This window comes from Nilaparvata lugens, unplaced genomic scaffold (genome assembly GCF_014356525.2).
Source record: "Nilaparvata lugens isolate BPH unplaced genomic scaffold, ASM1435652v1 scaffold6126, whole genome shotgun sequence".
Classification (NCBI taxonomy): domain Eukaryota; kingdom Metazoa; phylum Arthropoda; class Insecta; order Hemiptera; family Delphacidae; genus Nilaparvata; species Nilaparvata lugens.
The window spans coordinates 13113-24603 of NW_024091889.1; the positions used below are offsets into that span (position 1 = coordinate 13113).

Genomic DNA, 11491 nt, shown 5'->3' on the forward strand with positions numbered 1-11491 from the left:
TGTCTCAGACAGCACCATGCGTTAGCAACGGGTTTTTCCCGTTCCATTCAGTCAGATCTTTGAATGTAACGTTCTTTGTGAAGATGGTTACCGAGCACTGTAACTGGAGCCAATCGTCATTCTATTTGATGAAGATATTATTATCCAATGATGATTTATCATTAAATTCAATATAATAATCAATATATTATCATTTTATTTGATAAAAGAAAGAGTTCCTTTGGAAAATATAATTAATAAAATATAACAGTTGTTATTTAACTGATATTAAAAAACATTATAACTAAGTCAGCATATTGTCATTTTAAAACAAAAACCGAACCCTCAACCTCCTTTTTTACATTTAAAACATCAATAAACATAACTATTTGAAAAACCTCTAATCCCTCCCAGCATATTGCAATTTCAAAGCAAAATCCTAACCTACCTTTCAACCTTTGAAATATCAAAAAGCATAATTCTACCTGGACCCTAGCCCTTTCTAGCATATTGCAATTCTAAAGCAAAAACCTAACCTAACCTTATGGAACATTATTAAATATAATCCAGAAAAAACCTAACCACTAACCCCTTCACATTTAATAATTTAGATTTCAAAGCAAAATCCCAACCCCCTAACCTATCCTTTCACATTTGAAACATCAAAAACATAACTCTAACTGCACCCTAGCCCCTTCTAGCATATTGCAATTTCAAAGCAATAACCCAACCTATCCTAATAACACATTATTAAATATAACCTAAATAAAGCCTAACCTCTAACCCTTTCACATTTAATACTTTAGATTTATTCGTCATCATTAGAACAAAACATAAACATGTGGTTCATTTCATGAACATGTTCACAAACATGTGGTTCAAAGCAAAATCCTAATCCCCTAACCTATCCTTTTACCTTTGAAACATCAAAAAACATAACTACCTAGACCCTAGCCCCTTCTAGCATATTGCAATTTTAAAGCAAAAACCTAACCTATCCTAATAAAACATTATTAAATATAACCTGAATAAAAACTAACCCCCAACTTTTGCACCTTTGTTGAATGATAGACAAGGATAGCAACACCATTGCAAATCATAAACTACCATTATAACGTGGACCTCACTATAGATACTCAAAGAATACTTTTGAATAACTATGTTATAACTGTGACTGTTGCTGGCCGTTACTCTGTTTCTGAGACAAAGAGAAGCTGCTTATGAAACATTTTAAAATATAACCTAAAAAAACCTAACCCTCAACCCTATTTTGTCAATTAGTTGAATTTCTACATGATGTGGCAACCTTGCAATGCGTGAAAGAGATAGTGCCATCTGCTTTGTTGAATGATACACAAGGATAGCAACACCATTGCAAATCACACATTGCCATTATAACGTGGACCTCACTATATATACTCAAAGAATACTTTTGAATAACTATGTGGTAGCTGTGACCGTTGCTGGCCGTTACTCTGTATCTGAGACAAAGAGAAGCTGCTGGTAAATTAATATCTTGTACTTTGTACCATTAAAATAAATTTTTTTGTTCATTTTAGTCAGTCCTTTCAAAGCACTGTAACACTTCTCTATACAAGGTAAAAGTTTTCAAGAACCACTGTTTTTGTTGACTTTGACGTAGGTATACTCTTGTCTTCTTTCTTTGACATTGTCAAAATCTTCTTTCATGCCTAAGTATTTATTTTTTATTGCTGCTCCATTTGGAAAAACAATCACTAACCTAAAATTTTCAATTAAGCCTTTGAGGTTAGAGGTATCAGCTGGTCTGACGACTGACAACAAATGCTTCTCTTTGTCAAAGATACAGAGTAACGACCAGCAACGGTCACAGTTACCACATAGTTATTCAAAAGTATTCTTTGAGTATCGACCAGCTGATTGGGTGTCGACAAGATTCAACTCGCATTTTACTATCCATAAAATAAAATATTTGTTTAGTTCTAGAAAATAGACCACAAGTTTATGTTTTGCACTAAAGATGTCGAATGAATCTGAAGTACCTATTAAATGTGAAAGGGTTAGGGGTTAGGTTTTATTTAGGTTATATTTAATAATGTTTCATAGTGGTAGGTTAAGTTTTTGCTTTGAAATTACAATATGCTAGAAGGCGCTAGGGTCCAGGTAGAGTTATGTTGTTGATGTTTTAAAGGTGAAAGGGAAGGTTAGGGGGTTAGGATTTCTTTTTGAAATTGCAATATGCTGGAAGAAATTGGAGGTTTTTATCAAGTGTTCTGTTTATAAATTTTTCGAATGTGAAAGGTTGGGTTAGGTTTTTGCTTTGAAATGGCAATATGCTGACTTCAGTTAAATAACAACCGGTATATTATATGGATCATATTATTCAAAAGTAATCTTTCTTTTATTGGAAAAAAATATATATTGTTTATGATATTGACTTTCAGAATTCAGTTTGTTTTTTGGTAATATTCCTCAAAATTATATTTTTTATATGTAAATATTCCCTATTTCAGTTAAATTTATGTGAAATACTTTTACTATGTTCAGTTAGTTATATTGAATTCAATGATAAATCATCATTAAATTATAATATCATTAAAATAGAATGAGGATTGGCTCCAGTCACGGTGCTCGGTAAACATCATCACAAAGAGCGTTACATTGAAAGATGACTGAATGGAACGGGAAAAAATCGTTACCAGCGCATGTGCAATACTGTGCTGATTGAGACCGAGAGTTATTTTTTCATTCAATGCCATTTTGATTTAATATCAAGTTCAAGTTCAAGGTAACCTGACTAACCTCTCATTTTCTTTTCAGTTGTTTATTTTGAATCTGTATGTAGTGTAGTGTTGTGAATTAGTAAAGAAGAGTTTATGCATATTTCAAGTTAATTATATTACTATCATATTTCATAAAACTTTAAAGTAAAAAGATATTCACATTCTTTGATGTGGTGACGTCCGTTTAATTATATATTGCAAGTTACTAACTTATGTCGTGAAACTATATTGTAGCCTAGGCCTAGTGTGATTTTGTATTGTTGGATTCAAAACTACCGGTATTTGAGAATCAACTATTCTTTCCATGAGAGGTAAGATACTTACTCTGTTTTTTACAATATCAACATAAATAACGCCTATTAATAGATTGAATGGATTTCTTTAGAAATTTATATTGTGTAGGCTACAGTAGATAATTAAAATATTTATATTGTGTGATTAAAATTAGGTATCCATTATATGTGTTAAGATGAAACTCAAATAATTGTTCTCAAGTACTCTACCGATGAGAGTATTTCAAATTTAAATTCAATGAGATAAGTTAAAATGTCAGTATCTATGACATTTGAAGCAAACAAATTACAAAAGATTACTTCTAAATGACTGGAATCAAAATATGAATAATTTATTCAGATTTAATCACGAATCTGAAACTGAATTAAGTTATAGAGTTTTGATAAATTAAGAGCTATTATTATAAAACATGGTTTTAAAGTATTAGTAGCCTAATATTAGTGGTGGATCAAAAGATTAACAATTCCACTGTTTTTTAATAATTATTGTTGGATTATAGAGTATGGGTTGAAGCTAGGTACCTTGAGCTAGTAGAAAAATGTTAATTATTTGACAACCAACTTATCTTTTACCGTAAGAGGTAAAAGTAAGAAGTTTATGCATATTTCCGAAAATTAATAAATTATTTGCTATGTCGTTATTTGAAGCTAAGTTTATAAAGTGATTTTGTGAATAGCCTAATAAATTGTTGAAGAAATAAGGCTACTGAATTACTGGATCAACGTACTTTTATCGTAAAAGGTAAGACTTATAATTCAAATAATTTAAAATACTGATTAGCCTATTTCAAATTTAAATTCAATGCAATTATTACACAAACTATTAACAACAATATTATGAGAGTTGAACCAAACAAAAATAAGAGATTGGAATCATGAGGCATAATAGCATGATATGAATATCAATATAGCCTGATTATAATGAAATACAGTAGCCTACAATAGTTTTGGAATGAGATGAATAATCTATTTAGATTTATTCTTGAATTTTGAACTGATTAAATTTCAAATGTGTTGATATAAAAAGAGCTAATTTATTATTATGAAATACCATAGGTAGGTATGTGAAGTATTAAGAGAGTTCGTTATGAATCATAGGATTTAAATCAATTTAATGTTGAATTATAGTAAAAGTTGTTGCCTACCTTCAAATTCAAAGTCAAAAATACGAATGCTATGCACTATAACACTAAACACTTACGTAGGCCTAAACTAACCTTACGTAATCTAACCTAAACTAAACTAATAACTTAACTAAAGAAATAAATAGACTAAATACCGTAACCAAACTACACTAAATAAGCACTAAAAACTAGGATTCTTAAGACTACGAGACTTGAGAGAGCAAAAATAATGGCAACAAGCGAGAATCGAGAACAGCGTGAACGCAATAATGGGGAACTTGCATTTTCAATCCCTTTTATACTAGAGATTTGTCGTTCGGTCATGACCCGTTCAAATTGAACGGAACAGTAATGTGAACGAGTAATCCGGATCACATTTTTTCAAAAGATCTGTTCATCAACTGTGGTAAACCTTTTCTTTTTATGTTTTTACCCATCAAATGGGGCGAACCTTTTTTATTTTCTTTTTTGCTTGTTTATAGGAAAGCTGACAGTCAATTAAACGGGTCTTTTTGAACGGGTCGTGGCAGTGAACGAGACCGATTGACCCAAATCAGTGAAATGATCCGAACTTCCAATTTTACCAACTGTAGATTGGTAATAAATATTAATATTGAATTCCACATTTTCCAATTGAAAAATAATTTTATTTACCAATTTTATGTTTATAATAATAAATTAAATCAATATAAAAATTTTCGTTAACATTAATCCAATCAGAATTGATTTCAACTCTAAGTTGACTATCAATTGAGAAATAACTGAAAATTTATTAAATCTGATAAAAATAAAGATTTTTGCAACCCTGCTTTAAATAATTCAAAGGAAGCTGGTGATTGAATCGAGCCTGAAAGTCTCTTTTGACAGAAGGAAGAACGCCCAAATAAAAATTGCTAATCTGCTGATCTTATTTTTGGATGATATAGCCGGGGGTCCCTGGCTAGACAAATAATGTAAGCAAAGCGAGTCTGCTGGCAGTGCTGGCTAGTTTGATTATAGTTTCAACTATTGAAATGAAATATAATAATACTACCGAGTAACCGCAGATATAACTTGATACACTGGATCATGCTATTCTCATAGACAATGAGTATGTTGCTTGATAGACAAGTATCAAGTAAGTAAGTTAAGGTGTGGGTCCGTCTCCTCTCAATCTGATTGAGGCCAACCTGGGGGGTAGCAGACAGGCGGTGCTGGCTAATGGAGTTCTCTCTGAGATCAGGGATTGTGTTGACTGTGGAGTGCCTCAGGGCTCTGTCCTGGGGCCTCTGTTGTTTCTGATTTCAGTTAACAGTTTCTAATTTTCAGTTCGACATAGCTCAGGTGTGTTGTCTGTTATGCGGACGACAGCACCTTCTTCATTGCTGGTCGCGAGATGGGAGGGCTGAGGGCAGCTATGGTGGAGACTGGGGCGTTTGCGTCGGACTGGTTCTCTGCCAATCGCTTTCTCCTCAATGAAGACAAAACACAGTCTATTGTGTTCAGTCTTAGAAATGGGAATGAGTACAATTTTGCCCCCGTCAAACAGTTAGAATTTACCCTTGACAGGAAGCTTTCATGGGGCGAGCACATTGAGACAGTCTGCGCCAGGTTGAGCAGAGTGGTTTTCCTGCTGAGAGGTCTTAAATACAGTGTGCCACCTCATTATCTTAAAATGTGTTATTTTGGCTTTTTTCAGATTTTATATGGCCTCCTCCTCTGGGGTGGAGCCACAGATGTCGCCCGAATCCTTCGTCTCCAGAAGAAGGCCCTGAGGATTATTTGTGGGGCTGGTAGATTGGCCCACTGTCGCCCGCTCTTTATCAAAGAGAGGATCCTCACCGTCTTCTCCCTCTATGTTCTTCATACCCTTTGCAGAACACATGCAAACGTGGGGTTGCTCGTAACCCGACAAAGCTTCCACCCGTATGAGACTAGGGGTAGACTCAGGCTGAATTTACCCTACCAGAGGCTGAGCAGAACCCGGACTGGTCTGGCCAATAATATGTCCATCAGCCTCTATAATAGGCTGCCTCTGTTGGCCAGGGAACCGCCTGCTGTGCGGTTTCGAGGGCGTAATCTAACCTAAACTAAACTAATAACTTAACTAAAGAAATAAATAGACTAAATACCGTAACCAAACTACACTAAATAAGCACTAAAAACTAGGATTCTTAAGACTACGAGACTTGAGAGAGCAAAAATAATGGCAACAACAAGCGAGAATCGAGAACAGCGTGAACGCAATAATGGGGAACTTGCATTTTCAATCCCTTTTATACTAGAGATTTGTCGTTCGGTCATGACCCGTTCAAATTGAACGGAACAGTAATGTGAACGAGTAATCCGGATCACATTTTTTCAAAAGATCTGTTCATCAACTGTGGTAAACCTTTTCTTTTTATGTTTTTACCCATCAAATGGGGCGAACCTTTTTTATTTTCTTTTTTGCTTGTTTATAGGAAAGCTGACAGTCAATTAAACGGGTCTTTTTGAACGGGTCGTGGCAGTGAACGAGACCGATTGACCCGAATCAGTGAAATGATCCGAACTTCCAATTTTACCAACTGTAGATTGGTAATAAATATTAATATTGAATTCCACATTTTCCAATTGAAAAATAATTTTATTTACCAATTTTATGTTTATAATAATAAATTAAATCAATATAAAAATTTTCGTTAACATTAATCCAATTAGAGTTGATTTCAACTCTAAGTTGACTATCAATTGAGAAATAACTGAACATTTATTAAATCTGATAAAAATAAAGATTTTTGCAACCCTGCTTTAAATAATTCAAAGGAAGCTGGTGATTGAATCGAGCCTGAAAGTCTCTTTTGACAGAAGGAAGAACGCCCAAATAAAAATTGCTGATCTGCTGATCTTACTTTTGGATGATACAGCCGGGGGTCCCTGGCTAGACAAATAATGTAAGCGAAGCGAGTCTGCTGGCAGTGCTGGCTAGTTTGATTATAGTTTCAACTATTGAAATGAAATATAATAATACTCCCGAGTAACCGCAGATATAACTTGATACACTGGATCATGCTATTCTCATAGACAAGCTTAAGCTTGCCAATGAGTATGTTGCTTGATAGACAAGTATCAAGTAAGTAAGTTAAGGTGTGGGTCCGTCTCCTCTCAATCTGATTGAGGCCAACCTGGGGGGTAGCAGACAGGCGGTGCTGGCTAATGGAGTTCTCTCTGAGATCAGGGATTGTGTTGACTGTGGAGTGCCTCAGGGCTCTGTCCTGGGGCCTCTGTTGTTTCTGATTTCAGTTAACAGTTTCTAATTTTCAGTTCGACATAGCTCAGGTGTGTTGTCTGTTATGCGGACGACAGCACCTTCTTCATTGCTGGTCGCGAGATGGGAGGGCTGAGGGCAGCTATGGTGGAGACTGGGGCGTTTGCGTCGGACTGGTTCTCTGCCAATCGCTTTCTCCTCAATGAAGACAAAACACAGTCTATTGTGTTCAGTCTTAGAAATGGGAATGAGTACAATTTTGCCCCCGTCAAACAGTTAGAATTTACCCTTGACAGGAAGCTTTCATGGGGCGAGCACATTGAGACAGTCTGCGCCAGGTTGAGCAGAGTGGTTTTCCTGCTGAGAGGTCTTAAATACAGTGTGCCACCTCATTATCTTAAAATGTGTTATTTTGGCTTTTTTCAGATTTTATATGGCCTCCTCCTCTGGGGTGGAGCCACAGATGTCGCCCGAATCCTTCGTCTCCAGAAGAAGGCCCTGAGGATTATTTGTGGGGCTGGTAGATTGGCCCACTGTCGCCCGCTCTTTATCAAAGAGAGGATCCTCACCGTCTTCTCCCTCTATGTTCTTCATACCCTTTGCAGAACACATGCAAACGTGGGGTTGCTCGTAACCCGACAAAGCTTCCACCCGTATGAGACTAGGGGTAGACTCAGGCTGAATTTACCCTACCAGAGGCTGAGCAGAACCCGGACTGGTCTGGCCAATAATATGTCCATCAGCCTCTATAATAGGCTGCCTCTGTTGGCCAGGGAACCGCCTGCTGTGCGGTTTCGAGGGGCTCTGAAGAGCCTGCTGGCGGATCATCCTCTGTACTCACTCTGTGAGTTGGAGAGCAGTGTGGTGAGTGCCTATTTTCTTATTTGATTTCTGCATTAGAGCAGTTGTTTTTCTTTTACTTTTCTTGACGTGTCCCAGTGGGCTTCACTTTAGTGATCCCTTTTATGGACCTAATTAATTAAATACTAATTACTAACTGTGATTGAGGCAGTCAGTTTGGCTGCGAAACGACACCTCCAAATGGTCACCTGCTATGCGCATACATGCGCAAACCGTGAGATGTGGAACTATCCAACTGTGGCACTGTAGGCAAATATGACAGAGGAGAGAGAGAGGAGTTAGCCTGCCTGCGTTGCAGTGGAACCACCCACACCCACTAGCAGGGCACATTAACACACAAGTGTTCAGCTATAGTCTATAGTGAGATTCATCTTATGGCCTAGTCAGTGCAAATGATAGGACTACACAGTTGCCGATTCTCTGTTACCACCGTCTTCTGCAGTAGATAGCTGTGATTAAAGTCATCCTGCTCTATTTCGAAATTCATTCATTTGCCATAAAATAATATACAAATTGATAAAATAAATATTCTCAATTACAAATTGATATGACATTAATTGTTACTATTACAAATTATTCTCAATTTTACCTGATATTAATTGTTGATTATTGTCAATAATGATCAATTCTACCTAGAATATTAAATTTTGTTCACCAAGCAAATATATATTCTCATGATTTGATAATAAATCTTTATGATCGAAATTGAATATTTTGGTTGCTTACATATTTATTTCACCATAGCGTACAAACGATTTGGCAATACTGAAATAATTCAGCGTGTTGAATAATATCATGAAGAAAAGATAGCAAAATAATATATTCTATGGTATAAGACGTTGTTCCAAATTTCATTGTTAACACAAACAAGCCAATAGTCCTAATAAATATTTTTAGTGAAGCTACCCATATAACGTTGATGGTCTCTTATACTGTGCCTGTCTTTAGCCAGTTACACACACACACACACACATCGATTTTTGGTCGATCAGTCCAAAATGTCATAAACCCAGTTTTTATAGGTACATTGTTTTGAACCATATACATTTTCAAGTGCTTACAAGGTAGGCCTATCTTTGATCAATTGTTGGATTAATAAATCTGATGATAACTTCCAAAAAATGCAATGTCTTTTCTTGCCTTATGTTGTAGGCACAATGTATAATTATTATAGAAATAAGGAGTACCCTTTAAAAAGTTTCAAAAGAGTACTAGTCTATAATAAATGAAAATCGAGCCTCAAATTTTGACATTCAATAACTTTTTTATGTGTGCATCGAATTTGATGATTTTTTTAGTTGTGTTTGTTATGTTCAGGAGCAGGTTTATGGCCTATCAAATTTATGATCCGACTTCAGGACTCTTTCCCTCGGTCCTTCAAAGTTTACATGTAATCCTTATGAGAGAAGATTTGTGAGCTGGCCACACACAGAATTAAAAATCAGCTGTTATAATCATTGCGTCATCCAACAGCCGTCGATAGATATGTTTTTCTATTTCTTTCTGATTCACAAAATTTTAATTCTAATAATAATGCCGCGGTACGAACGACGTCGAAACTTGGATCGTAGAACTCGAATTAAATTTAGAATATGCACGGGAAAATCAGCAGCAAGGAGGTATACCATACAATTTTCATGCAGCATTCAACTATATCTAAAAATACAAACTGCTGCACAACTAACTAAGCACATAGGAAGTCCATATTGAAATATACATGTAAATACTGATTGTTGGATAATTTTCATAAAAATATAGTGCATCAGATTAAGCTAAGGCTAAGCACACCTGAGGAGGTGCGGTTTGGTGATACAAAGTGTTGATCTTATGGAGATTGCCTTATCCAACGATCTTTATATACTAACTTACAGTAATAAAATAGTAATTTTATATTAGTATATATATTATATATACTATTAAAAATAGTAATTTATATACTAACTAAAATAATACTAGTTAGTATATATAGATCGTTGGCATTATCACACCGTTCCACGCCATGCCCGATTCAGTGTGTGTGAGCTCTTCCATTCAAACCAATAAGCAAGAAGCACCTGGATGCAAAATGCCGCATCGCGCTTCCTCAGGTGTGCATCCAGCTAAAGTTTGTCACGAGATGCATTAACTATTTGGCGGTACGAAGTTCGCTGGGCCAGCTAGTAAGTTATATAATAATTGAACAATTCAAGTAGCCATATTAAAATACTTGGTTATGCAGAAACAAATCATGAATATATTTGTAATAAATTTAAATGTAGCTTGCCATAACATATTATCTTTCAGATGGGACTACTCATAAAATGTAGGCTATACTATTCATATTTCTCTCCATACTGTAATTCACATTGAAATATGTGCAAGCGCTCGATAGGTGCAAGTGCCCTGTTGCAGGGGCACCGTTTGTTAAACAGCTCTACGCGGTTTCATTCAATAGGCGTTCGAGCAACTCTTTGAAAATAAGTCTAAATACATCCCTTTATAGTGAGGTTTACGTTATTAATAGCAGCATTTGATTAACATTAGTGTTGTTACCCTTGTCCATCATTCGACAAAGCAGATAGCACCATCGCTTTCTAGCTCTGCAACATTTCCAGATCGTTTTACAACAATGTAGTAATATAATTTATTCAACAAAATATTTCATCCAAAGTATAGAAATGTATTATTCCAAAAATTGAAAAATATTATAGCAAACTGTAACAAGTTTGTAACAGATGTGAATTTGTTGTGTAGGAACATGACGTGTGGATGTGAGGAGAAAGCACTGCTGAAAACCATGAGCAGGGTGCTCGGTAATTACCCAAGGGTGCAGCCTGAGAACAGACTTAGCCCGGCGCAAGACCGAGATAATGCTGAGTCAGCTGTTATAGAGTGGTGGGGAGGGGAAACCCAAAGTGAGTATTGTTAGAGAAAAGATATCATAAAGGTCGATTCACTTACAACAGTAAAAATATAATTCCCAAAAGTTGTAATTTATTGAACTATTGCCACTCAGCCCGGCCGAGTGAGTATCAGTAATACCATTACAACTTTGAGCAGTTACTGTATATTTTTACTGTCACTGTTATATGCGAAACCTGCTTAAGAAGATATTCCGTGGTAGCCTATAAGTGAGGTCATCGTTATAATGGCAGTATTTGATTAAGATTGGTGCTGCTATCCTTGTCTATCATTCGACAAAGCAGATAGCACCATCGCTTTCTAGCTCTGCAACATTTCCAGATCGTTTTACAACAATGTAGTAAT

General features: G+C 35.7%; 2 protein-coding genes across 3 annotated transcripts; both read left to right on the plus strand.

Moving 5' to 3' along the window:
* Positions 1 to 3698: 3698 nt before the first annotated feature.
* On the plus strand, positions 3699 to 6226 carry LOC111058158. The gene is made up of 3 exons (XM_039445080.1): positions 3699 to 3776; positions 4641 to 4755; positions 5837 to 6226. Exons 2-3 carry the CDS (start codon positions 4720 to 4722, stop codon positions 6224 to 6226), a joined length of 426 nt encoding a protein of 141 aa, XP_039301014.1. The 5' UTR covers positions 3699 to 3776; positions 4641 to 4719.
* On the plus strand, positions 6223 to 11013 carry LOC111055793. 2 transcript variants are annotated; one of them, XM_039445082.1, is made up of 3 exons: positions 6223 to 6714; positions 7811 to 8248; positions 10979 to 11013. In XM_039445082.1, exons 1-3 carry the CDS (start codon positions 6679 to 6681, stop codon positions 10997 to 10999), a joined length of 495 nt encoding a protein of 164 aa, XP_039301016.1. In that variant the 5' UTR covers positions 6223 to 6678; the 3' UTR covers positions 11000 to 11013. The 2 variants fall into 2 exon arrangements, with proteins under 2 accessions (XP_039301016.1, XP_039301015.1); XM_039445081.1 differs by lacking the exon at positions 6223 to 6714 and having other exon boundaries at positions 6792 to 8248.
* Positions 11014 to 11491: the final 478 nt, after the last annotated feature.

Coding starts and splice junctions, on each gene's coding strand:
- LOC111055793 (XM_039445081.1), top strand. CDS start 7,508: ATGGGAGGGCTGAGGGCAGCTATGGTGGAGACTGGGGCGTTTGCGTCG. Junction 8,249..10,978: donor GTGAGTTGGAGAGCAGTGTG/GTGAGTGCCTAT, acceptor TTTGTTGTGTAG/GAACATGACGTGTGGATGTG.
- LOC111058158 (XM_039445080.1), top strand. CDS start 4,720: ATGATCCGAACTTCCAATTTTACCAACTGTAGATTG. Junction 4,756..5,836: donor ATTTTACCAACTGTAGATTG/GTAATAAATATT, acceptor GGCTTTTTTCAG/ATTTTATATGGCCTCCTCCT.